The 24,926-nt window shown below is 54.4% G+C and overlaps 2 protein-coding genes across 5 annotated transcripts in view; one reads left to right on the top strand and one right to left on the bottom strand.

Annotated features, from left to right (window-relative positions):
• Window positions 1-14,590, top strand: part of CBL (Cbl proto-oncogene) — a 34,130-nt gene extending 19,540 nt beyond the window's left edge. Inside the window, exons 5-16 of the mRNA XM_066203564.1 lie at window positions 158-279; window positions 734-871; window positions 1,320-1,407; window positions 1,816-1,947; window positions 2,313-2,516; window positions 3,926-4,057; window positions 4,897-5,274; window positions 6,093-6,187; window positions 6,639-6,794; window positions 7,286-7,389; window positions 7,701-7,883; window positions 10,426-14,590. Of these exons, the coding sequence (XP_066059661.1) occupies window positions 158-279; window positions 734-871; window positions 1,320-1,407; window positions 1,816-1,947; window positions 2,313-2,516; window positions 3,926-4,057; window positions 4,897-5,274; window positions 6,093-6,187; window positions 6,639-6,794; window positions 7,286-7,389; window positions 7,701-7,883; window positions 10,426-10,706 (2,013 nt within the window). The 3' untranslated portion in view covers window positions 10,707-14,590. The remainder of the gene's footprint in view (window positions 1-157; window positions 280-733; window positions 872-1,319; window positions 1,408-1,815; window positions 1,948-2,312; window positions 2,517-3,925; window positions 4,058-4,896; window positions 5,275-6,092; window positions 6,188-6,638; window positions 6,795-7,285; window positions 7,390-7,700; window positions 7,884-10,425) is intronic.
• A 763-nt stretch (window positions 14,591-15,353) lies between these two features.
• Window positions 15,354-24,926, bottom strand: MCAM (melanoma cell adhesion molecule). 4 transcript variants are annotated; one of them, XM_066203565.1, is made up of 16 exons: window positions 24,822-24,926; window positions 21,003-21,130; window positions 20,682-20,895; window positions 20,502-20,572; window positions 20,335-20,419; window positions 20,065-20,244; window positions 19,854-19,981; window positions 19,548-19,707; window positions 19,336-19,457; window positions 18,932-19,070; window positions 18,671-18,792; window positions 18,456-18,591; window positions 18,323-18,340; window positions 17,693-17,837; window positions 17,219-17,336; window positions 15,354-16,595 (listed from the first exon to the last, which is right to left on the bottom strand). In XM_066203565.1, the coding sequence occupies exons 1-16, from the start codon at window positions 24,886-24,888 to the stop codon at window positions 16,566-16,568; spliced, it is 1,863 nt and encodes a 620-aa protein (XP_066059662.1). In that variant the 5' UTR covers window positions 24,889-24,926; the 3' UTR covers window positions 15,354-16,565. The 4 variants fall into 4 exon arrangements, with proteins under 4 accessions (XP_066059662.1, XP_066059664.1, XP_066059663.1 ...); XM_066203567.1 differs by lacking the exon at window positions 17,219-17,336; XM_066203566.1 differs by lacking the exon at window positions 18,323-18,340.

Below are 24,926 nucleotides of genomic sequence, written 5' to 3'. Positions count from 1 at the left end.
AACTGCTGCATGGGAACGAATGTTTTGAATATGAATCTCTACTGGCTTTGTGGTGGAACAGAAACACGTTTCTCTCTAAGTGAAGAACCCTTTGATTCAGGACTATTGACCCTGTCCAGAAGCGTGTGGTTCATTTGTTTCTTTGGTGCTTCCCCAGCCCTGGTCGTCGTTGCTGAGGAACTGGAACAGCCTGGCAGTGACTCACCCCGGGTATATGGCATTCCTCACCTATGACGAGGTGAAGGCCCGGCTGCAGAAATTCATTCACAAACCTGGCAGGTGAGAGGGAGCTCAGCCAGCAGGGCCCTGCTGGCAGCTTGTGGCTGCCACCACTGATGGCAGCAGGGCTGACAGGTCATCTCTGTTCCTTTCTGCTTTTTCTCGTGTGGTTACTCCTGGGCTGCTTTTAAACACGGAAACCTCCTGTAGTCTGTTTCTTTGTTGGCTTTTTGAAAGCTGATTTGAGACAAATGATTTTAAGGATGTTAACGACTCTTGCTCTGCATTCTGGGTTTAATTTCACCTGGATTCTTTTCTCGTTTTGTATCATATTGCAAAGTTCCCTTTGAACTGCCTGGGGAGTCAATTGAGGAAAGCTGCTACAAATCATCCAGTTATTCCTACTAATTTTATTTACTGTCTCGATATGGCTGGACAAAGGCTGCCTGCTTGTCATTTAACCTTTTCTGTCTGTCCCAAGCTGAAGTTTCTTTTCCTTTGTGTGTGTTTTCAGTTACATTTTCCGACTGAGCTGTACCCGCCTGGGTCAGTGGGCCATCGGCTACGTCACTGCAGATGGGAACATCCTCCAGACAATCCCCCACAACAAACCCCTTTTCCAAGCACTGATTGATGGCTTCAGGGAAGGCTTGTAAGTGACTTTATAGAAAATCGGGGCAGCAAAGCAGTTAAATTTTGGGCATTCAGATTTTGAATAGTCCCACTGCTGTCAGTGGAATAAGTCATTGCTGAACTATTTTGGCACTCAGGAGTTACTGACAGCTGTCTGTGCACTGGGCAGCTGTGCAGAAGCAGATGATAAATGTGCAGCACTGTTTCCCTTCTCATAAATCCCTTTTTTTTTTGGGGGGGGGGGGGGCAAACCCTTTATTTGAACCAATACTTTTAAGAATAACTTGGTTAATTTTGGTCCAATCATCAAATTCTTCCAAAACTTTAGAATTCAGAACACCTTAAATTCCCACCTCTTGCTTCTCACCTTCATTCTTTTTTCCTTTCCCACCTCCGAAAGAAACCCTAGCTGTGTGTGTGTGTACAGGCACATATCGAGATATTTTTTTTCCCCCAATTTCTCCCAGTTATTTATTTCCTGATGGCCGGAATCAGAATCCTGACTTGACTGGCTTGTGTGAGCCCACACCTCAGGACCACATTAAAGTTACACAGGTGAGTAAAATATCCCATTCCATCAAACTCTGTGCCTTTCTCCCTGATTTCTACCCTCCTTGGCTATTCATCCAGTTCCGTCACACTTGGTATTCCCAAGCCTTGTTTTTAGGGCTGCAATATTTTACAGGAATTACAGGAATCTTTGCTTGATAAGGATGGGCAGATGAGATTGCAAGGACAGGTTTTAGGGGGTTTTATTTTTAGAATGTTCTGCCAACATTGATGCTTTTGTGCTATTCAACAGGTCTTGAACCCTGCTTTTCTTGGGATGCTTAAATGAAAATTATTGGATAATTTGAATTCCACTTTTTTTCAGAGCTTGATAGATGCATCTAGCACATAAAATGATAGTGAAATCTTGGCATGTTTCTCCTCTCCCTGTGATTTGTGCTGTCTTTCCCCCAGGAACAATATGAGCTGTACTGTGAGATGGGCTCCACGTTCCAGCTGTGTAAAATCTGCGCTGAGAACGACAAGGACGTGAAGATTGAACCTTGTGGGCACCTGATGTGCACCTCCTGTCTCACAGCCTGGCAGGTGAGCCTTGGCCTTTTCTTTATCTCTCTGAGGGCAGCTGCTTCACCTTTGACAGATCTATTCTCTTCCCAGAACTGTTCAGGTGTGGAGAGAAGGTAGCAGAAACATTGTCTCACAGTGTCACGGCATCAGAAGCTGTTTAGATGCCTGATCTCTTAATATGGAATAAGAAAAAAACTGTGAAAACCTCCTAAAGTGCTGTTTTTCTACTTCAAGGAGAAAACATTCCCCATTTCTAACCCAGTTTGCCTTTGTCTTCCCCTCAGTTGAAAGCTCCCTGCCAAAAAAGTCAGGTTAAAAGCTGATTGCTCCTGAAGCAGGTGATAATTTGTGCTGCAGTGACAGATCTCTCCTGTCCCCCGCAGGAATCCGAAGGCCAAGGTTGTCCTTTCTGCCGCTGTGAGATCAAAGGCACCGAGCCCATCGTGGTGGATCCCTTTGATCCCAGAGGAGGAGGAGGATTGTCCAGGCAAGGGGCAGAAGGAACCCCCTCTCCCAACTACGACGACGATGACGATGACAAAGCCGATGATTCCCTCTTCATGATGAAAGAACTGGCTGGTACCAAAGTAAGGTCACTGCAATGGCTGCTGATAAAACGTGCCTTTTTCTCCAGCAGTTTTCTCTCAGTGATCTGTGCCTGTGAGGGTTGTCAGACTGTGTAACTGTAAAGATCCTGCTCCCGGTGGAAAACAGGGATTTACGTCCGGTTTTGCAAGCTCGCTTCACACTGTCAGCTTGGGATCACACTTCAAAGCCTTTGATCTTTTGTTTGTTGTCTTGGAGGAATCCCCAGAGGGGTGGAAAAGCCGGCCTGACCTGTTGGAATGGAAGATCTGGGTTTGGAACACTCCTCTGTGTGTTAGATTTTGATTTCCTAGCCAGAATTCACCCAGATCAGCAGAAATTCATCCGTTTTTCCCCAGTGATGGATACAGCCAGGCAGGTACAGCCTTCCCAAGGTCCTGATGAATAACAGGGTAGAGGGCAGGCTGTTCTGCTGAGGAACTCATGTTGGCTGTCATCTTTTTATATGGTGGCTGATAAATCTGTCTAATAAAGGTGTGAGAACTCTGCCTTTGGAGCTGCTTCCCTCCAGGAGCTGTGTTCAGGCGTTCTTGGTGGATCCCTACGTGGCTTTTTTCACTTCTTTTTCATATCTCATTTCAAAATCTGATTGCTGCTCTTGCATTTTTTTTTACTGCATAGGGAACTGGGTTTGAATCTGGCTAATTTTTAATAGCTGAATCAACTAAAATAAGCTGCATTTCCTGGTCAGAAAGAATCTTCACCTCTGCTTTACCTGGAGTCTTATTTCCCTTTATCTTCCATGCTGTGAAATAATCAGTAAACACTATTCCTGAAGGGCTTTTTATACATATTTTTGGGGCAGCAAAGCAATTTTCTTGGTGTGACATCCTGTCAATGTTGGTATTTTGTTGGCTTTAGTGAGCTCAGACACACGTGAAGCTTTTCAAAATTAAACAGCACTGGCTTTGATTGTAAAAAAGAGAAAATAAAGAGACTCACAGGCACTGTGCTGCTTTGTTAAGTGGAAAACCAGCTTTCCAGGGACAAAAACGGAGGGTTTGGTGCACACTGGGGACAAAAATGGAGGGTTTGGTGCACAAACCACACAGCGCTCTGTAGTGAAAGCAGTTTGCACAGGGACAGGAGGCTTTGCAGCCGATCGTGCCCTCTGGCGTTGAAAAGCTTTAAAAAGCACTTTTTAAACCTGTCCCTGCTCAGGGCCCGCTGAGGCAGGTTTGTTACTCCATCAGAACAGCTCGGTTTGTGTTTCTAGGCGTGCATTTCAGTGGTGTCTCCCAGCTGAGCCCGGATTGCTCCACGGCTCCGTTCCTGGAGGACAGTTGTTACTCACAGGGCGGTTTGTCACCGGCAGAGCTGGAGAGCCTCTCCGGAGGACAGGAACCGTGCGGGCTGAGCCCTGTGCTGATGTTGTCCCCTCCCCCGGCAGGTGGAACGCCCTCCCTCGCCGTTCTCGGTGGCTCCCCAGGCCGCCCTCCCTCCCGTGCCGCCCCGCCTGGACCTGCTGCAGCAGCGAGTGGCCAACCCCCCCGGGGCCTCCAGCCCGGGCACCACCTCCAAGGTCAGACACTCCTCTTGCCCCTCGTGCTGCCATCTGGGTGGGGCAGGACCACCTGGTGACCCCAACATGTTCTCTCTGACATCGCCAAGTACTTTGTTCCTTTTCTGTCTGGCCTCCTGAGCTACCAAATTGTTATTACGGCCAGCACATTCTCTGGTTTTCAGCCTCAATCCCTGCTCCCTTTAGATTTTCCTCATTTTGTTCCAGCTAATCCAGAAGGTATCACATTCCTCTCCCAACTTTTCTGCGCTCGTTTTTACGTCAAGCATTTTTTTAGATGGAAAGTGAGGGAAGGAATTCAGTGTGTGTGAGTGGGAGAACTGAGCTGGCTTTCTGATTGATCAGCAGGAGGCAGTAGGGTGATCTTGGTGGCATTAAGTTAATGGCTCTTGAGATGCAGCAGCAGTTCTTCATCGGGTTCGGATGAAATAATGAAATTAGGAAAGTTCAGGCAGAAGAAAATACCTGTTTCTTTGAGTACTCATCACTGACTGATGAATGTTAACTTGTACAAATAACCCACAATTGAATCATTTTTTTAAATGATGGGGAGGCTGCGTTTGGAATCCAAGCCAAGGCTGCTGTAAGCTCATGTTTTCCCTCAAGAAGAGGAATCTGGGGTGTTCAGAGCCTGGCTGGAGTGCACGCAGTTCCTGTGTTATCTCCTCGAGCCTGTGCAGAAGGTGTGGAGACATCTCCGAATTCTCGGAGATAATCCCTTATAAAAACAGATAAAACCACCCCAAAACTCTCCCTGCTGCCCTCACCTCCCTCCTGTTTATCTTTTCCTGGCCGGGCTGCCTGTGTTAGACGCTGTTTTTCATTCCTCCTGCCCTCAGGCCGCACCTGGTGCTCTGCACAAGGACAAACCTCTGCCGATCCCACCCACGCTCCGGGACCTGCCGCCGCCGCCGCCTCCGGACCGCCCGCACTCCCTGGGCCCCGAGAGCCGCCCGCAGCGCCGGCCCCTGCCCTGCACGCCGGGGGATTGTCCCAGCAGGGACAAGCCACCCCCGCTGCCCTCCAACCGCCAGGGTGACCTGTGGGCGGCCAGAGCCGTCCCCAAAGCCCCGGGCGTGGCTGTGAGCGCCGCCGAGCCCTGGGCGGGGAGGGAGCTGTCCAACCGGCACTCGCTGCCCTTCTCGCTGCCCTCCCAGGTGGAATCCAGGGCGGAGAGCCTCCGGCTGGGCAGCACGCTCAGCCTGGACAACCCCGGGGTGAGTAGGTCAGGTGGGGCTGGAGGAAATTTGGCAGCCTCTTCTCACACTGAGAAATGGGATTTTGTCGTGGGAGAGGTGGAAAGAAACTGGTGAATTCCAGGCGAGGGAAATGCTCTCGTTCCTCTCCGGAGCAAGGTTGAAATGCCAGTTTCAGCAGTCATGAGCCACAATTGCCTGATGGTTGTTCACCTTTCCTTGTTCACCTTTCTTTGTTCACCTTTCAGTGTTGAAAAGCTGAGAATGTTTTCTGTTGTTCTCTGGTTTACTCTGCTGGCTTTTCAGCCCTGAGAAACCTGCGCACATCAGCTTGACTGGGTAAAACCTGAGTTCCACGAGTAGTCCAACATTCTGTTCTCGAAAAGAAACTGCAGGCAGTTTTGCTTTCTTTGATTCCATTTCCTTCATTTTCCCTCCTAATGCTTCCAGCTTTCTAAAATTGAAGGCAAGCACATTTTCAGCCAGATTTTTTAAGAAAATGGCACGTGCACTGTTGTCATCCTGCCTCCAAATGTGTGTGCTTGTCTGCATCCTTTTCCTCTTGGCTCCCATTTTGGCCTGTTTCAGCTGAATTTGCCAAGGCCTTTGGAGTCTCAAAACATGTGAAGTTCTTCCTGCAGGAAAACCCCTGCAATGTCCTCACTGAGGGAAAGCTGTCAGAGAATTCCTAGATTTCTGAGGTGTGAGTAAATTCTGTGCAATAAATGAGGATAAATAAATGAGGCTTCATTCCCGCAGAGGCTGTTGAATGAGTGGCTTTGCAGCTACACTGGGACACGCTTTATTTCTGATTCCTGGTTTGGAATTTTGTCTTCCAGAGCTCCACCAGTGGTCCAGCAGCAACCTCAGAGTGTGAACACCCCAAAATCAAACCCTCCTCGTCTGCCAACGCCATCTACTCCTTAGCTGCCAGGTCTGTTGGGGCTTTTTGTACCTTGCAGAGTGGGAATTGCGGGGTGCTGGTGCCGTGGGCAGAACTGGCACAACTCTTCCAGTCTTAGTTTTAAACTCTGACAGATTCAAAACACAATTTAGAGGAAGCAGCTGCAATCAGCATCCCAAAGAGCTGTGGGGAGTGGTGGGAGATCCCCTGGGCTGTGGCAGCAGGAATCAGGCTCCAGTTGCCATCAGCTCTTGAATAAATTCACTTTTGAGTGGGGCTTTGTGTGATGTAAATGTGCACGATGTTGTCACTTCCTTTTGCATCACGACCTTGTGCTGGTGTGACCTTGTGGGCTGCATCCCGAAAACCGAATTATTTCTTTAGACAGACTTGCTGTGAAGGGACAGTGGATTTTAAAGGGCACCTTGGTATTAATTAGATTTGCTGTAAATGTTTTATATCTCGTTTCTCCTGCCTCCAGACCGCTGCCTGTACCAAAACTGCCTCCTGGGGAGCAGTCTGAGAGCGATGAGGACACTGAATACATGTCACCATCCTCTCTGCCTGTGGTGCCTCCAGGTCCTGCTGTGCAAAAACCAGAGCTCAAAATGCCTTTGGAAGTGACTCAGAGTTTACGGTGAGATTCTGGCTGGTTTTGCACTTCCTCCTCCCAGCTCTGGGGCAGCACATTTGGGACAGCAGGGTGGGAATTTTGCTTGCTCAGATTTCTGAATTCCCCCAGTGATATTCACCAGATATTTTGACTAAAATAGCAATAAAGGAAATGTGACCACTGCTCTTGTGCAGAGTCCTTGTACAGTATTAAAGGACTCAGATATCCCCTTCCTTCCCACTCTTTCTGCCAAGGACCTTTGGAGAGCAGAAGCAAATTTTGAAATTCAAAACTCCTGTTAAAATGTCATTTTTGGTGGTATCCGTTTCGGTGGTACCATTTTAACTCTTTTCAGCTGAGGTGCTGAACTGCAATAAACATTCACAGAGCATTTTCTAGAACAAATACTTCACAGAGCAGTGGTGATTTCACCTTGAAACAAGAAGCTGTGCACAAACTCTGTCACGGAGGCAGGGTGGTCACCTGTGTGAAGGGGAATGTGTTCTCTCCCTCAGAGTTTTGGACTGTGACCAGCAGCCTGAGGGCTCCATGTATGAAGCAATGTACAACATTCACTCCCAAGCAGCATCCTCTGCTTTCGAGGCTGTCAACACTTCTGGTGAGTGGGTGTGCTAAAAAGCAGCTGAGGAACTGGGGTACAATGAATTGCTCCCAGTGGAACAGCATTTTAGGCTCATATAAAGGAATCACATTTGTTTTTGTTGTTAAAATAGCTGGGATGTATGTGGAAAAAGGAATCTGTGCATGCACGCTGCATTTTTAACCTCATTTTCCCTTCTGGAAAGAGCTGCCATTCAGGGTGAGGTTTTAGCAGCAAAACTTTAGTTCTGTGTCCTGTCAGTGCTTGGAAAAATGGGGGAGCAGAGAGACAGCTGAGTCCCAGAGCTCAGAACATGCCTCCTCTTCCAGATGAAGGGAAGCTGGCAGCAGCCCCTGCCAGCAATGGGCCTGAGGAGCCGGAGAACGAAGAAGATGGTTACGATGTCCCCAAGCCGCCGGTCCCCGTGGCCAACGCTCGTCGCACACTGTCTGATATCTCCAATGCCACTCCTGCCTTCAGCCGAATGTCCTTGGAAAACGACCCTGTCACAGGTCAGACAGCTCCTGTGCCTCTCCTTGCTGCTGCTCCCTGCCTCTGCAGCCTTGAAACTGGTGTCACTCACTGAACGTTTTGGCTGTGAGGTGTAAAATCAGGGTTACGAAGCAGATTTGCATCGGTTCTTACTTTGTTTGATTTGTTTTTGCTGGTGTTTGATTTATAGCTTGGAATGTGCTGCCTTGGTCATTTAATCCCTGAACTTGCAAATCACACTGAAATCACAGTTAGGAAAAGCTTTTTTCAGCTTAAAATATATTCCCTAAACCACTGTTTCCTACGGGGCATAGAATATTTTTGTACCAGGATGTACCCGGGTGTGAGACGGGATTTCCCATCCCTGGAAGTGCCCACGGCCAGGCTGGATTTGGGGTCGGAGCACCCTGAGCTAGTGGAAAGTGGCGCTGCCCATGGCAGGGGGTGGAGGGAGATGAGCTTTGAGTTCCCTTCCAACCCAAAGCATTCAGGGGTTGTGTCCCTGTTGCAGGTGGAAGGTGCAGGGCAGGCCTGGCAGGGTTGGTGGCTCTGCCAGTGCCTGCAGATGGCACAAGTGCTCTGCTCGATGCTCTCAGCTCCTCTGAGCAGGCACCGGTGCCTCAGCAAGGTCAGCTTTTTGTCCCTGGGGAATAGAGGACATCGTGTCCTTCTGGCTGCAAGGCACATTCTCTGAGGGAAAAAACGAAAGCCTCGTGTCTCCAAGAGCCTTTCTGAATAATGATTGACTTATTCCCTGCTCAGCAGCTCTTCAGAGAGCTCTGGAACTCTTCCTGTGGGGGGTTTTCAGGCTGAATGTGCTGGGGATTTGCCAAGGAGGAGGAATGAGTTTCGTGTTCCTTCTGGAGGCAGAACCTCCTGTACCCAGAACCCCTTCCCCCAGTGAGTCTTCTCTTTTCCTGCTTCACCATTCCACTTCCCTGACCTCCTTTGGCACAGAGAAGACTTTCCTAGTGCAGAAAAGTTCTTTTTTTTTTTTTTTTTTTTTTTTTTTTTGCCCCACCTCCCTGTTTCACTTTTTAAATCTGTCCCTGTGTCTGTAGAACTTGGCTGAAAGGGATGAAAAAGGAACAGAGCGAGTCCCACCCCCTCTCCCAGATGAAGTACTGAGCTTAATCATTGACACTTTGTTTCTACAGCCCTGAAATAACACTGCTGTTGTCCTGCTTTAGGGGTAGGAAAATGGAAAATGTGGAAAATGCTGATTGTTACTGCTGTGGGAAGCAAGGCACTGGTGCAGGCAAGCCTGACTGCTGTGGGATTCATCTTGGCAGATTTATGCTCTCAGGAGCTGGAGCCTGCAGTTTTAATTAATGATTTACCAAAATAACTGTCTTAGTAGTTGTCCTTTCAGACTGACCCATGGTCTCTGAAACTTGATCCAGCTCACGCTGAAACAGCTATTCCAGAAGGCACTTGGGGGCAGAGGAGTGGGCAGACCTTCTTCTCACACGTACAAAAAGCTTTTTATGTGTGAGAAAGTTGAATGCTGAAGATGAGGGAGCTGGGCTGAGCTGTGGTCCGTGAGGAAGCTTCAGGGAATCTGATTCCTGAAGAGCCTCCTCTGTCTTAGGGCTTTTGGTGCGAGTTTTTCAGAAAGGCCCCACAATGCTGCTTCTCTCGGCAGGCTGCAGTGCTCACTCTTAAAAAGGAATTGTGTGGACATGATTTGTCTGTTGTACTCCAGTTCTGCTGCCAGAAAACTCTGTAGAGTGCCCTGAGGACTTTTTCCAGGAGACAAATAAATCTTTCTTTAAGGTGATGTCACATACCCGTGCAGAGAAGTTTCCTGTGATTGGCAAGAAATGCTTTTTGAGATGATGCAGGAGGTTAAAACTCAGGAACGGTCAGATGCTGCATGAGCACATTAAACAATGTGTTTGTTCCTTGGAGAGTTTGGTGACTTGTTTGGTTTACTGGCTGTTGTTTCCTCTTCCCAGCAGTGCACGATGTGGCTGCAGGGCAGTGTCACATCAGAATGACTCAGGGAAAAGCAGAACAGGCTGAGCTTTATTGATCTGCCATTAGGCAGGGAGAGCTTCAGCGGAGGAAGAGGAGAACATAATTCAGTTGCTGACCCTTCAGAGAGCATAATTCAGTTGCTGAAGCAATTGTGTTGGCTGAGTTGGGACTGAGTCTGTGCACACAGAGAGGAGGGAGCAGCCCCTGGGCAGTTAAACTGGGGGTTCTGTCTGATTCTGGGAGGAAATGGGATGTCTGGTGAATTGAATATTCACTGGGTCATTTTTTCTGGTTCCCAGGCTGATACCTGAGCTCTGCTTACACACATAGATCCTGTGTCATTTTTTATATGGTTTTATCTTAATAAATGAGCCTGATGAGCCCTGCTAATTAAGAAGAACCTCCACAGCTGTTTTTGCACGCAGGCGAGGAAGGAGGATAAAAGGCTTGGAGAAAGCGGCAGAGCTCAGCGACAGCTTTTTGAAGTGCCATTTATCCCCCCGATGTCATCTCAGCTTCGTTCCAAGAGAAATTTCCACATCTTTTTCCTTGAAGTGATGCACTTGTTTCTCCTCCTTGCAGGTTTTCAGGACAGCTCCCAAGTCCCCGAGCGGCCGCCAAAGCCGCTGCCCCGGCGGATAAACTCCGAGCGGAAAGCCGGGAGCTGCCAAGCAGGAGGAGCCAGCAGCGGGGCCAGCTCCTCCCTGCACCTCTCCAGCGAGATCGAGAGCCTCATGAGCCAGGGCTACTCATATCAGGACATTCAGAAAGCTCTGGTCATTGCACATAACAATATTGAGATGGCCAAGAACATTCTGCGGGAGTTCGTGTCCATCTCCTCCCCGGCGCACGTGGCCACATAGCACACGGGCATCTCCACACCTGAGCTGCTGTGGACCAACTGCCTGGGCAGCTGCTGCCCAGCTGTGCACCAAAGGGGAAGGGGGTTCCTTTAGAGACTTCGTGCTGAGGTCAGTCCTGCCTCTTTAAAGAGAATTCAGTTATCAGGTTTTCGTGGTTCCAGATTTCAAAGCAGTGGGATGAAACGGAGCGGTGTTTTATACAGTGTGTGTCTTGGAGTCCTTTACCCCTACCTCTTGTCTGAGAGAACAGATTTATTGCCAGGGTGTTGGTAGAGAAAGGTGTCGTGACAAGGGATCCCCGAGCCCATGCCCTGGAGGCTGGGGGGAGTTGTTTTGTGCTGTGAATTTTAAGTGGATGCTCAGAGAAACAAAAGTCTCGAGGTCGGTGTGGTGTGTCCTGTGGTTCATGGTACTAGGTTTGGATCTGTTCGCTGCTGTGTGTCTGGCTCAGGCTTTTTAGAGAAGCTGGGAGGTCACTTTCTGCTGGGAGACCTTGGAAGAATCCTTTGATTGCTTCCTGTTGGCCGTGATGTGTCCCTCTCACCTGTAATAATAGCAGTTACTGCTTCTGATTCCAGTCCTCCCTTGCTGCCTGGAGACAGCAGGATGAGCTCCTGTCAGGGATTTTGATCCTGGCAGTGCTGGCAGTTGGATTTCTCTCATGTGTGCGTGTGCTCTTGCACTGGCAGCACCAGATTCCAGCAGTTTGGGGAGCTTGGTGAGGTTTTCAGGGGTTGGAGAGGGGGCAAAGAATTTGAGCAGGAGCAAAGAACCGGGGCTGCAGCTTCTCCTCTCTTAGCCTTGAGCATTTTGTGCTTCAGTGCTCAGATTTGATTTGTGGCCCTGCTGGGCTGGAGCAGCCGTCCCTGGACGCTCCCATTGCTCTTCCCTAAGGAATGTTGCACCCGGTAAATAGGATGTTTTATTTCTCTTCATTGCATGGTGGCTGTTGCAGACTAGTGGCCTTCACGCACATTCCTCCAGAGAGCTTTTGCAGGAGCCATCGTCGTGCCAGGGTGTTTTGTGGAGTTGGTAGATGCAGCTGATGTGTTTGTTGGAATCTCACCTGCTTTGCAGTCACAGAAGCGCAGCAGTTCTCTGCATGGCTGTCCAAACAACGTGGGGGCTCTCCCTTCCATTTCATTTCTCTAAGGTATCGCCAGGTCTGGTGTTAAAACCGATCTGGGGAAAAAAAAAAAATCTGTATTTGTGAAGTGATCACATAGTTTTAAAGGTCAGAACTCAGCTGTTGCTTTGGAAAAACCTGACTTGCCTGCTCAGCTACTTAACTCTGTTCATACTGGAGGAGTGGAGGGTTCCTTTGGAGAGGATTTAGATCCAGGAGGCACAGACAGATCACAGCCTGCGAGGCTCTTGGCCTTTGGAGCATGTCCAGCATTATCTGCATCTCCCTGAGGTCAGCAGAGGTCACCAGGCTAAGGGCTGCAGCCCGGAGTATTGCTGGAGAGATTCTGGCAGCGAGGTGCAGTTTGGCCTGGTGAGGAATCCACAGGCTGGGCCAGGTGGCTGCAGTCGGCTGAGAGGCCTTCACGAGTGTTAGCAGGGCAGAAAGTGAGTTTTTAATTAAAGCAGAGGTTTCTCTCTAGGCCTGCAGCTTTCTGAATTGTTGTGGTGCCTCCCACGAGTTCTCTCTTTACTCCCCTCCTTTCCATAGTGGAGGAGACACTCTCAGACAGCGTGAGGAGATCTCTGCCACGCTCAGAGACCCCACCCTGTGCTCTTGGGGGTCAGGGCAGGGTGCTCTGCAGGGCACAGGGCTCAGCACAGCCCTGGGGAAGGTGGGGGCAGAAGAAGGGGAAGAAGAGCTGCTCTTCCTCCTGTGCCCCTCCTGAGCCTCGGGAGGAGCAAGGCCAGCACTGGTGCTGCTGAGGCAGGAGCAGGGGACAGCTGTGGGGAGCCTGAGCAGCCAAACAGTCCCTTGTCCTGGAGATCCAGGTGCAAACCCTTTAGTGAGGGGTTTATTTCCCTGTTTTTCACACTCCCACCTGGCTCTGTGTTGGTGTGGAGCCCTTGGTGTCTGCCCTGCTGTGTGAGCTCAGTGTGTCCAGCCTGACTCCTGCCACGGCCGAGCCAGGCCTGAGTCCAGCCTTAACTCTTGTCCTGCCCCGTGTGTGTGACCAGAGCAGTGATCCCTGTCCCCTGCAAGCCCCTGAGGGCAGGCTGGCTGTAATTTCCATGAAATCCTGCTTGGCAGAGCTGTTCCAGGCCTGTCTTTGGGGTCTATGTGCCAAGAGATGTTCCTGTGGGTGTTGTTCCGGGTATTAGTGATTAGAGAGAGCATTCTTTGTGGCATGTATCACTGATTTCTCTGCATGTGTCCTTTCTGTGCACTTGTTTATGTCTCAAACTGATTTAAGAAACTTTAAGTCTTGCCTTTTCTTCCTTAGACACGTTAAGAATTTTGCTGGTGCCACTGAGGGCAGCAGAGTCCTGGCCATGTCTTGTGGCTGTGCTCTGCCAGCTCAGTCCAGGCACTGCCCAGTGGATTTTCCTTGTTCTTTCTAAGCCCAAGATTGACTGCTCTTCTTTCCCTTCACCCCCCTCTTCTTTGTTCTTAAGAAAATTAACGTTCCGATGCTACTTTAAACAGGAAAACCAACCCAAATGCCTAGTGCCTTTCTTAAGGGGATGCTGCATGGCCAGGCTGGATCTGAGGATCCCCTCTGGGAAAAGGAGCAGAGCTGGACAAGCAGCACCAAAACTGCTTTGGCAAGGGGTGAAGAGGAGGAGCAGGAGAGAGATGGGCAGTGCTCACTTGGACTCTGCCGCTGTGTTCTGTAGCATTTCAGCTTCCGTGGCTGGACTGGTGCTGCGCCCAGCTCGGAGCCGGGTCAGGATCGTGGGGTGATGGGTGAAAAAATGCTGGGGTTGTCCTCCAGCTGTCCCCTAAAGAAATGGGAAACACTCTCCTAAAGGAGTGGGAAACACTCCCCAGAAGGAGCAGGAAACACTCCCCAGAGGAGCAGGAGCTGTGGGAAGCGGGAGGTGTGACCCTCCTGAGCAGGATCCAGGTGATTTCCTGTGCCCAGCACCACCGGAGCCCAGCAGGAATCCCAAATCTTTCCCTTTTTTTGTGCATGTCCTTGCCCCAGCCCTCCCCCGGGGGCCCAGGCAGGCTGGGGGCCCAGCATGTGGCCTCCTGCCCCAGCCTGGTGACATTGCTGTAGCTAATCCCGAGGCAGGCTCGTTACTGTAAATGTGGTTCGATTGGTTGCTTTGTTGGGATTTTGTTGGGGGGTTTTTTTTTTGTTTGTTTTTTTTTTAGTTTCTCAGTTGAGCAAGAAAAAATGCAACTCCCAGGGCACCTTCTCAAAGGTGCCACTTTAAAGATTAGTGGGGAATAAGGACATTTATTTTTAAAGTTCCTCCTAGAAATCTTTTTTTTTGTTGTTGTTTGTTTGTTTGAAATTCCCAGTGGAGGGAGAACTGCTGTTACTGTTGTTCTTCCTCACGGACGACAAATACCAATTTGTAAAATATCAGTGTTAAAAAATGTTGAGATTTTTCACGAGATATTTTAAAGAAAAAAAAAAACAAAGTATAATAGTGTCATTAATATAAAATTATAATAGCAGTATTTAATCCTTTCAGATCTGTAAAGAATAAGGAAAAAAAACAGAAGGTAAATATTCTTACAGAGAGTAGCTGAGCTTTAAGGTTCACTTGGTTTAAAAGTCCTCATTTTGTTTGCAGATGCATTGTTAATGTTTAGAGGTTATACTAATGTTATTTATTAATTGTTTCCATCCTTGTATGCTGCCCACTAAGAGCTTCTTTGTTTGGGATTTCATTCACCTGTGTCAGTAAGAAAGAAAACAAAACAAAGTTTTATTTTTAAATAAAATTTCCTTTGTTGTAGCAGATGGTGTGTGTGTGTGTCGTGGTGCTTCTGCGAGTGCTGGGAAAAGGAAGATTTTAGGATTCCAATCTCCTGGATCCTTCGCAGGCTGACTTTGGAGTTATTTCTATAATAAATCCAGGTTCTGCCGCACTCCAACATTGCAGAGCCAGGTGAGGCCCAGAAATGGAACTAACAGAGACACACTGGCCCAGCTGAGCCCCCAGGACAGTTGGGGGCCAGGGGACAGCCCTTGGGGACACTCAGGTCAAGGGGGAACCCACACACAGCTCCGTGAGGGTGACTGGGGCCATGGGGGATCACTGGCACTGCAAAAAACCTCTCCAAAAAACCACCGCGGGGTGCAGCGAGGGTGATGGGGGTGAAGACATGGGGTTACTTGAGGTCATTTGAATCGCTGTTTGGGGTTATTTCAGGTCATTGGAGTCGTTTGAGGTCATTTGAGGCCCTGCTCAGGGTTACTTTAGGTCATCGGCGTCATTTGAGACTTTGATTTGGGTTACTCTATAGTATTGCTATTAGCTATAACTATCGATATATCCCAGTACTAAATTCTAGTGACAATATAATTATTTAACATCCAGTGGTGCAATCACCTGCTACAGCCTCAAAACTAGGATTCTTTATTAGAATAAATAGATCTATTAGCATTGGTAGAAATCAGTGTATCATTAGCAGCCACAGGGGCATAAATGGGTCCTGTTAAAACCTCTGGGATTATGGAATGGCCTTGCCACCCGTCTGTCTTTGGGAACAAACTCCACCACTCAGCTTTGAATCTGTACTTTATTTTCACATATATATATATATATATAAAAAAAAAACAAAACCAAAAAACCTTGCAAGTATCGGACAAAAAAAAAAAAAAGACAAAAAACAAAACCAATAAACCGAAACGGAACTCCTGGAAATGTACACACAATCCAACAAAAATATATATAAACCAAAGCTTTTGCTCGGACACCACGTGTAGCAGGCGGGGACGGCTCCCCTCTGGTCAGGGCTGGGACAAAGGGGACAGAAGGCTTGTGGCCAGCAGAGCTCAGAGGATGTGATTTTTCAGAGGCAGGAGGGGCTGATCCCTCTGGGATGGGGCAGGGGAGGGCTGGGACAGAAGCTCGTGGCAAGTTCTTGCCCATCTCCCCTCCTCAGCGTGGAGCCAGAGAAGCACAGAGAGGAGTTTGGACCTGGGGCTGGCAATGGCTGAGCACAAAAAAAAACCCTGAGACGTCACTGACTGGCCCTGTGTGATACTGGATTTAAATCTGGGGGGGCTCTGCGGGCTGCTGTTGCAGCAATAAACCAAATCCAGAGGGGAGAGGGGAGCCCTGCCCCTCGCGTCAGCACAGCTCCAAACAGACACCCCAAAGCCTTTCTGGGGATGGCACCCCTTCCCTGCCCTGCCAGGTCCCCTCCTCCTGTGGGATCACAGCACCGCTGGGACAAACTGACCCAAGAACGGTTCAAAGACAAAACAAAGCGCTCAGAACCTCTTCAGGAGCTGCAAACACCTCCCTAACACACCCCCCCTTCCACTCCTCTCTCCTCCAACCTGCTAAGGAGCCTCAGACATCCCAAAACCCACATTGCACCAGCCTCTCTGAGCAAGGTTAGGGGAAAAAGAACGCGTCCAAACCTTCCCACGACGTGTACAGAACAGATTACCTGAAAGAGCCTCAAATCCTTCCACCAAGTAGGGATTAATGGGATATAGTTCTTCCTAATATTGCTGTGGCTTCTCTGGAGTAGTAAAGCGAGTCCAGCTTTGCTGCTAAGGCAACACCTGCAAGCCCAGGGCTGAGGTAAAGGCCAGGTGAGTCAGGGAGGTGGGCCCTGCCCGCCCAGCACGGTGACACACGGTGACACACACACACGGGTGGTCTCTGGCCGTGCTCCCCAGGGGCTGGAGCAGGGGTGGGAGAAGGCAATCCAAGAGCAGGAAAGGTTCGAAGGGAGAAAGCACTTAGTGGGTTTCCTCGCTAGTTCCTCAGATCGATGTATTTCTCGCTCTTCAGTTCCAGCAGAAAGGGAAAGAGAGAAAGAAAACGCGCGGTTAGGGATGAGCACAAAGCCGACCCTCTGCTGCAGCTGTGCTGGTGACACACACAGCGGGGTGGGGGCAGCTGGGGCACCCCAGGGTGGGGAGTGTGAGCTGTGCAGAGGTGCAGAGCCAGGCAGGGGCTCTCTCCTGGCAAATAAAACCACAGAGGGCTCAGGGGCTGCATCTTGAGGCTGCCATGGACCGTGGTGGCCCAGCAGTGAAGAGCTGCTGCAGCCCAGGTGAGGGGAAAGCACACGTCCCAAAAGACTCGTCCCAAAGATCTCTGGCTCAGAGGCCCCATTCCTGCAGCCTGTGCTCTGACTTCTGGCCAGGGGTCTTTGCCAGATCTTTGCCATTTTAGTTCTTTCTCCTTCCCAAAGGCCCCTGGGCAGCCTGGCTGCTGCTCCAGGGAAGGAGGCAGAGCCGAGCAGGGCAGGCAGTGGGCAGAGCTTCGTCCCCAGGAGGAATTGTCCCCTCCCCTCCATCCCACGGCCCCCCAAGCGCTGCTGATGGATGATGGAGCCCGTGCAGGGTGGGCAAAGCGTTACCTGGGGGCAGCCCTGGCCCGGGGAGGGCGGCGCTCCGTCCTACCTGGTCAGCTGCGGCTCTCCTCTCGCCGTTGGCGCCCTGCAGGAGCCCCGCCTCTTCGGAAACTTTATCTGACTTAACTTCAACTACAATCTTGTCTTTACGGGCCTCTGGCTTTGTGCTAGGGGAGGGAGGTGACAGTTTTTGAGACACGTTGGTGGTACCAGGGAGGGCACGTGGCCGGCCGACCGCTGGGGCTCCATCTCGGGGACACGCTGCAGTGGGACCGGGCCTGAGAGCTGGGCACAAAGAGACTCCAGCTCCCAGAAAGCTTGGGGTGCCCAGGGAGGGGGCCCTCGGCTGCTCTACCACTCTGCTGTCTCCTCCCTGCACGGCAGTGCCCTGTGGGAAGCTGGAAAAGCCGCGGTGCCCCCGAGGGCAGGGAGCAGCTGGAGCGGTGGGATGGGATGGGAAGCATGAGTGATATCAAGCACCCCCAGCCCCACGGGCCCCTGGGGGACAGGGGGCAGTGCTTACATGTCCTGCTTCCCGGCACGGCCACACGGGATCTTGCCTTTCTTGTGCAGGAAGTAAATGACAGCGCCCAGCACAGCCACCACGAGGATGGCCACGATGATGGCCACGATGATCACCCCTTGGCTCTCTGCTGTTGACTTTTGATCTAAACACAACGGGGAGAGGGAGAAATTAATGCCCATCCCACTGTGACCCCTTCCAGCTTCCCTTCTGTGGTAAGAATGGGCTCCTTCTCCCAAAAAAGCTCCAGTGCTTCCCCAGCTGCCTGCAGGAAATCTGCAGGATGCCGATTTCAGTTCAGAAATGCTCTGTTGGGGCAGTTTCTGTAGGAACGCAGAAATTCTGCTCTGGGCTGCCATGCCCCATGCGCCACAGGAGGGTAGATAACAGGAATTCCTGCAAGGCAGCAGGCCATCCCTCTGCTTCCTTGCCCAGCAGGTTTGGGCTGCAAGAAAAGCTTGGTGGCCTCGCTGAGGACAAGCAGGCAGCTTTCCCACTGCTGGGGACAGAACCTCCGCCTCCCTCCTGGCTTGGCAGGGAGAGAAGCAGCCAGAGAAGCAGCACAGAGCCAGCAGCCAGGCTAGAGGTGAGCATAACTCGTGTCCTGACAGGCACCATCAGCAGACTGACCTTTCCTGATGGAATCCTCTGGAAGAGCAGGAAGGGAGGGAAAGACCGAGCTCAGCCACCCCACAGCACGGCACGGTGGGGGGACTGTCACTTCTGGGGACTCCCAGGACAGAAAGCAGCGCCTGACACTCACCCACCAGCTGGATGTGCTTCTCACTGACACCCAGCTTGTTGAACACCCGGCACATGGCTCCAGCCTGCAGCAGGTCGTGGCTCACCCGCACCGTCAGGTTGCTGGCGACGTGCTGGTTGTCCATGTACTCGTGAGCCTGGGCAGGGCAGGCAGGGCAGGATTCAGCACCTGGGCAGCCCCTGGGCCATCCCAGCCCGGCCCCTCCCAGCCCTCACCGTGCCGTTGATGCTCCACTGGACGGTGGGCCGGGGGAAGGCGATGGCCTTGCAGGTCAGGTTGATCACCTCGTCCTGGCGCACGTACAGCGGGGAGCTGATGGCCACGATCCTGGGCTTCCCTGTGGGCAGGGGGCATCAGCACCCACAGCTCTCAGGGGAGCAGGAACAGGGCAGGCAGGGGTCATTCTGCACCCACAGATCTCAGGGGAATGGGTGCTGGGCAGGCAGGGGTCATTCTGCACCCACCGCAGGCCTTACCCTCCACAGCCAGGGACACCTTCTTGCTCTGCTCCAGCCCTGGCACGCTCGGGGCCATCACCCTGCAGCTGAAGGTGTTGGAGTTTTCGAAGGTGACGTTGCTCAGGACGAGCTGATTCCCTTCCTTCAGCTTCTTGCCCTGTTGGGAAGCAACGGCCCCAGCAATGAGCCCTCTGTGCCCACGTCAAAGGGGTTCCCACCTCCCATGCACAGCTTGCAAGCACAGGACCTCCCTGCGGTACTGGCCAGGAGGTGACAATATTGGGGTGGACAACGCAGGTCCACGAACGAGGCAATCCCTCCCCCAGCCTCTCAGGAGAGATGGAGCAAGATCCTGACTCCGCCTGATTTGCTGCACAGCCCAGGCTGAGCCTGAGCACGACAGAACTGGGATGCCTACTCACCTTCTCATCCCTCCACTGGTACGTCAGGTCCACGGGGCTGTGGGCATCACAGCTCAGGGTCACGCTCTGACCTTCACGAAGGGTTGAGGATGGATCCATCTTCACACTGACCCCTTCAATGTCTAGGAGAGGGATGGAGACCAGGGCAGGGTGAGCAGGAGGGGCAAAGCACCCACCATGGGGTCCACAGGGCCCAGTCCCCTCTCTCTTACAGTTCACAACAAGATCCACGGCCTCCTCTATCTGTGACATGTCGTCCAGGTCCAGGGACTGGCACTTGTACGTGCCACTGTTGCTCTTGTCCACATCGTGCAGGTTCAGGACCCCGCTCTGGGGCTCTGCCAGCGACGACAGATCCTGCCAGTCATCCAGCTGCAGACAGCGGGCACAAAGCAGAGCCCTTAGCCCCACACGGGCCCCCTCCCGCCCAGCCACTGCATCCCCCTCCGGGCAGGGGACAAGGAGCAACCAGGAGATGTTTGCCAAGGGAGAGGAGCCCCGGTTCCCTCCAGCCTCACGTTTTTTTTAAAGAAGCTGAAGACGGGCTGTGGGTTGCCATCAGACTCGCAGACCAGCGTCACGTTGTCCCCTTCCTTCACCAGCGCCGAGGACGGCACCACCTGCAGCTTCAAGTGCTCGGCGGGGTCTGGGGGCAGGCACGGGGCAGAGTCAGTGCCCAGCCCCAGTGCAGGGCACACCAGCACGGCCCCAGCCCGGCCCCAGACTCACAGAAGATGTTGACCTTGACCGGCCGTGACTGCAGGGCGCGGCTCTGTCCCCTCAGCCAGTAGTGCACGGTGCAGTGGTAGCTGGAGTGGCGGTCCTCGCGCGTGACGGGCGCGTACAGCGTGCTGCTCACTGTGTACAGCCCGCTCGACTCCCGCGTCAGCGTCGACTGGATGGTCACGTCTGCGGGGGACACGGCCACACGGGAGGGCTCCCTTCGGGGTCCCTGGGTTCCCCACCCCGAGCTGGTCGCCCGTCCCCCGCCCAGCTCACTGTTCTGCGCGTGCAGCTGCTCCCCGTTCTTGTGCCACGTGATGTTGGGAGGGGGGAAGCTGTTCTTGCTCAGGCACTTGGCAATCTGTGGTGGCACAGACAGATGTGAGCACGGATAAGGGTTCTCAGGGAACCTTCCCCGGGCCCTGTGTGCACACTCTCCTCACCTCTGGGCTTTCATTGCTGTGCACGGAGATGCCTCCTGAGTTGGGCTCAATCTCAGGGGTCTTGGGGACCTCTGGAAAGAGAAGCCACCCCACAGGTATTAGGAGGGAGGTGTTGGGATGGGATCCCCGCCGGCCCCGCGGAGCATCTGCCCAGCCCTGCTGCCCTCCCGTGTCACTCACTGTAGACGCTGAGCTCGGTGCTGTTCTCGCCCACGCCGTGGCTGCCAGCTCCCACCTGGCACACGAAGGTCCTGGCGTCCTGCACGGTCACTGCGCTGATGGACAGCGCCTTGTCGGCCCCCAGTGACAGCCGCCGCTTGTACTCCGTGTCGTCCTCCAGGACGCCGCTGGCCGTGACGTGGTACAGCCTCACCTGCCTGTTGCTGCGGTCCACCTGCAAGGTGAGGGGCCAGGCTGGGCTGGGGAGCCCGGCAGGAAGCTCTGGGCTGGTTTCCCACCCCAGCCCACCAGGCAGAGCTGCTCTGCCAGGCCAGCACTCACATAGAACCAGTCGATGTAGGTGTAGGAAGCATTCTCAGGGATGTAGAAGTTGCACTCGATCCTGGCTGTCTCCCCGACCTCCACTTCCACCACGGCTGGCATGGAGATCTCCAGCCCGTTGGCTGCAGCTGTGGGACAGAACTTGCTGTTAGGGGCAGGAAGAACAGGGAATAGTGGGCTGCCCAATGTGCCCATCTCCATCCCTCAAAAGCCGTGGGGCAGAGCCGTGCACTGTGCTCTACACAGTGTCCCAGCCCAGCAGGAGTGACAGCCAGGACCCCAGTGCCACACTGCCTGCAGCGTGCACAGCGAGCCCACGGGCTCAGGCCAAAGAGGGGACATGGCACGTCATGCCCCCAGGACACCTTTGGGAGGCAGCATGTCCCCAACCACCACGGCCCTGGCACAGCCAGCACTCCCAGGGCCCTCCACAAGCTCTGATCCTGCCGTCCCAGCAGGAACCCAAAGCATCCATCCCTGCAGCGTTCCCGAGGCTTCCCCTCACTGCTGCTCTGCTCCCTGCCCAGCTCTGCCCACCCACGGCACCCCTGTGAGCAGAGCCTGCCCATCCCTGCACCCCACCTTCCCGCCAGCCCAGCCAGCTGCAGCAGTAATGGAGCTGCTGGCCCTGCTCCAGAGAGGATGGGAAAGGTAATGGCTATTGATCCAGGACAGGGAAAGGAGCAGCTTCCCAAGGGATTGGGAGCAGAGCAGCCCTAGCCGGGCGGAGCAGAGACAAGGGCGGCATCACAGCCAGGCTGGGAGTGTCACTGCCACCATCCCTGCCACAGCAAAGCGGGCTCTGCACGCCCTGGGCTGGCACAGGGCCCTGCAGAGGGGACAACAGCCTGTCCCCAAGCAACAGAGCCAGCCCAGGTATGGGAGCTGGGGACAAGAGGCTTGGAGGAAGCAGCTGTGTCAACATCTCCCTTGATAGCGCCCGCTCCGTAACAGCCACCGCCGAGGCGACATCAAAGGGCAGCGCCGTGCCCACAAAACGCTCTTTGTTTGGAGAGGGGATGAGGCGGCACAAAGCCAAAACGCAGCCAGGGGCCTTTCTGCCACAGCAAAGGCCCCGACACGCGGGGCCAGCCGCCTCAGAACTCAACACGCGGGGTTTGGCCCTCGCCTATCCCGTCAGAGCGTTACGGTTGGCACGAGGCAGAGAGGGATGAGCAAATCACGGCACAGCAAAGAAGGTGCTGGAAAAACAGGTGAAAGTCCCGGAGATAAGCACAAAGCGGGGAGAGGAAACTGGCTGAGATTGCAAAGGAAAAGATAGCTTTGCACAGGAGGCAGCCACCCACCTGTACGGCCACGACTTGGCTGCCTGCTGTAGGAGGGCACCTGCACCACTGGGCAAGCCTGGGGCTGGGGTGTGTCCCTGCAGCCTCCTCGGAGCCCTGACACTCTGGACTGCAGGCAGCCAGGCCAGACTCTGCCTCTCCATCATTTTCAGCCCTTGGGCGAGGGCCCCAGGCAGAGCCAGCCCCCGGGAGAGCAGCTGGCCCTCCCCCTGACCCGCTCGGCATGAGAGCCCTCCACCAGGCAGCGGAGCAACCGAAACCATGAGCTCAGAGCTGGGGAATGGCTGGCATCCGGGGCTGGCATGAGGAACACAACCCTCCCAGCCATCCACTGCCCTTGAGGAGGCTGACATGGTCGCTGCAGCCCCCACCCAGCCTAGAAGAAGGGCTCGCTGCTCCCCACCTCCTCCGGGACAGGCTGGAAGAGGGACACAAGGTCCCCCACAACCCTGGGGACACAAGGCTCGCTTCTCCAGCTCCAGGACCTTTTGCTATGTGCGTGGGCAGGCTAAAGAGGCACTGGGCACAGCCAGCCTGGCACAGCAGGCTCCGGGGACTTGGCCACCCTCCCTTATGCCCGGAGCAGCTGCAGGTTCGGAGATGGAACCCGGGGTGATCCATCAGCCACGCGTGGAACGGCCCAGCTGCAGCACGGAGCTCCATCCACCCCGAGTGCCTGGCACAGCTCCAGGCGGAGACCTCGAGCTCTGGAGAGGGCGCCTGGAGGGAGCGAGCAGGGAAGGAAGGAGAGCCCCCGTGCCTTTTCCATCTGGCTGGCGGACAGCCGGCCGGCAGCCAGAGCTCCGCAAGAACAAAGATTTGCTTTTAGAGCCGGGGAAGGGGGTGGGGAGCAGCGCAGTCCCTCGCCAGCCTCCTGCAGAGCCGAGGTGTGCGCGGAGACGGCGAGAAGTGCGGCTGCGTTGGCGGCCCCCGGCGCTGAGCCCCCGGCCCGCAGCGAGAGGAGGGGCACCACGGGGGCCTGGAGCCGCACGTGGGACGTCTGAGGTTTCCCTGGGTTTGTGTTTCCCTCTCAGGGAAACCAGCTGCGGCCAGATCCCGCCTGCTCCCGGCACAGCCACACATGCTGCCCTCCTGTTCCCGAGGAGAGCTGCCCAGATCCCCGAGCCGGGGTGCCCCAGCTCACACGGGACAGCATCACTCACACGCTGTCTCCTTCACAGAGAGAGGAAAGAGGGTGCCAGAGCCCAGCGCTGCAAGAAGCGGCACCACCAGCAGCGCCCAACACCTCCGCCCAGCCACATCCACCCAGCCCACACCCTGCCGGGCATGGCGATGGAACCAGGGCTCTGCTGCAGCGGGGACCGGCGCCTTGCACCCCAAAATAACCCCACCGCCCTGTCAGGACCCCGTCCTCTGCTCCTGGAGCGGCGAAGCTCTCAACCCCAGCCCGCAGCTGGGTGACAACATGCGGACACCTCTCCAACAGCCAGACGGCGGTGCACAAAGGGACGGGACGGCTCAGGCGGCTCCGGGGTGGGCTCAGCCCCCCGTTCCAGCAGCGCTGGCTGGCCTGGGAATGTCTTGGCCGTGGCCCCTCGTGCTTCTGGGAAGCATCAAACCTTTCACGTGGCTGGGCTTCCAAATACACCGACGCCGCCAACCATTGAGAGACTCCTGGCTCGGCACATGAGCTGTGGGAAGGGGATCCCGGCACGGGACGGGGGTGGGAGCAGCCCGCTCTAGACTCCGCTCTGAGCCTGACTTTGGCTCCGACACCTCGGCCCGGGCAGGTTCCCAGCGCCGGGGCCACCTCCGCAGCTCAGCGGGGCAGGGAACAGGCAGCGCACCGGGACCGCTCCCGGGCCCCCGGCGAGGGGAGGGAGGGATGCGGGGAGCGAGGCAGGGCAGGAAGCGCAGCCACCCCCCGAGGGTGAAAACGGACTGGAAAAGTGGATAAAAAAAGAAAGCGCGAAAAAAAAGCCAAGAGAAACACAGCGCTCAGGGGAAAAACTCCTTAGAAGGAAAGGGGTGGATGCTTTCCTAACAACAACCAGCTCACCCCGGTGCGCGCTGAGCGCACGTGGGGCACCCCACAACCTGCCCTGCCCTGAGGGGTGCAGAGGGGCCCCGAGAGCGGGACGGGGCACCCAGGCCCGCCCCGGATCGCGGGGCCGTCCGGGCGGGGACACACTCCGGGAAGGGCCGGTCCCACCTGGGCTGCCCCGACCCCGCGGTCCGAGCATTCCCGGCGCCGCGCCAGGCACCGCCCGAGGGGCGCAGCGCTCCCGCCGGCCCCGCCGCGGCTCTGCGGGGACACCCCTCCGGCTGCCACCTCGGGGAGCTGCGCAGGGGCAAAACCCAGCCCCGCACCGCCGCTGCAGCCCGGTGTTCCCCGGGGAGAAGGACATCCCCGGCAGGGCTCCGCGGGACCCCGCGCCGCGCCCCGGAGCGCTCCGCAGGTGCGCGCGTCCGCTCGCCCCGCACCGCTCGGCCCCGCACCGCACCGCCCGGCCCCGCACCGCACCGCCCGGCCCTTCCCGCAGCCACTCACCGCAGCAGAGCAGGAGGCAGCAGCCCCAGCCCAGGGCGAGCCCCGCCGGCCGCCGCCCCCCAGCCATGCCCGCCGCCGGCCGCCCGAGACTGAGCGGGGCCGCGG

The sequence above is a fragment of the Chamaea fasciata genome, unplaced genomic scaffold (genome assembly GCF_029207755.1).
Source record: "Chamaea fasciata isolate MVZ Bird 193981 ecotype frontalis unplaced genomic scaffold, bChaFas1.0.hap1 SCAF_24, whole genome shotgun sequence".
Lineage (NCBI taxonomy): Eukaryota > Metazoa > Chordata > Aves > Passeriformes > Sylviidae > Chamaea > Chamaea fasciata.
The sequence above is the reverse complement of the archived record's forward strand: the minus strand, read 5'-3'. Positions and strand labels throughout refer to the sequence as shown.

What these genes read in the sequence shown, in the direction of transcription:
- MCAM (XM_066203565.1), bottom strand. Translation starts at nt 24,888, where the DNA reads ATGGCTGGGGGGCGGCGGCCGGCGGGGCTCGCCCTGGGCTGGGGCTGC. An exon ending in CCTACATCGACTGGTTCTAT is followed by an intron (nt 20,896 to 21,002) that starts GTGAGTGCTGGC and finishes CTCACCTTGCAG; the next exon opens with GTGGACCGCAGCAACAGGCA. An exon ending in ACCAGTGGAGGGATGAGAAG is followed by an intron (nt 19,071 to 19,335) that starts GTGAGTAGGCAT and finishes GCTTCCCAACAG; the next exon opens with GGCAAGAAGCTGAAGGAAGG.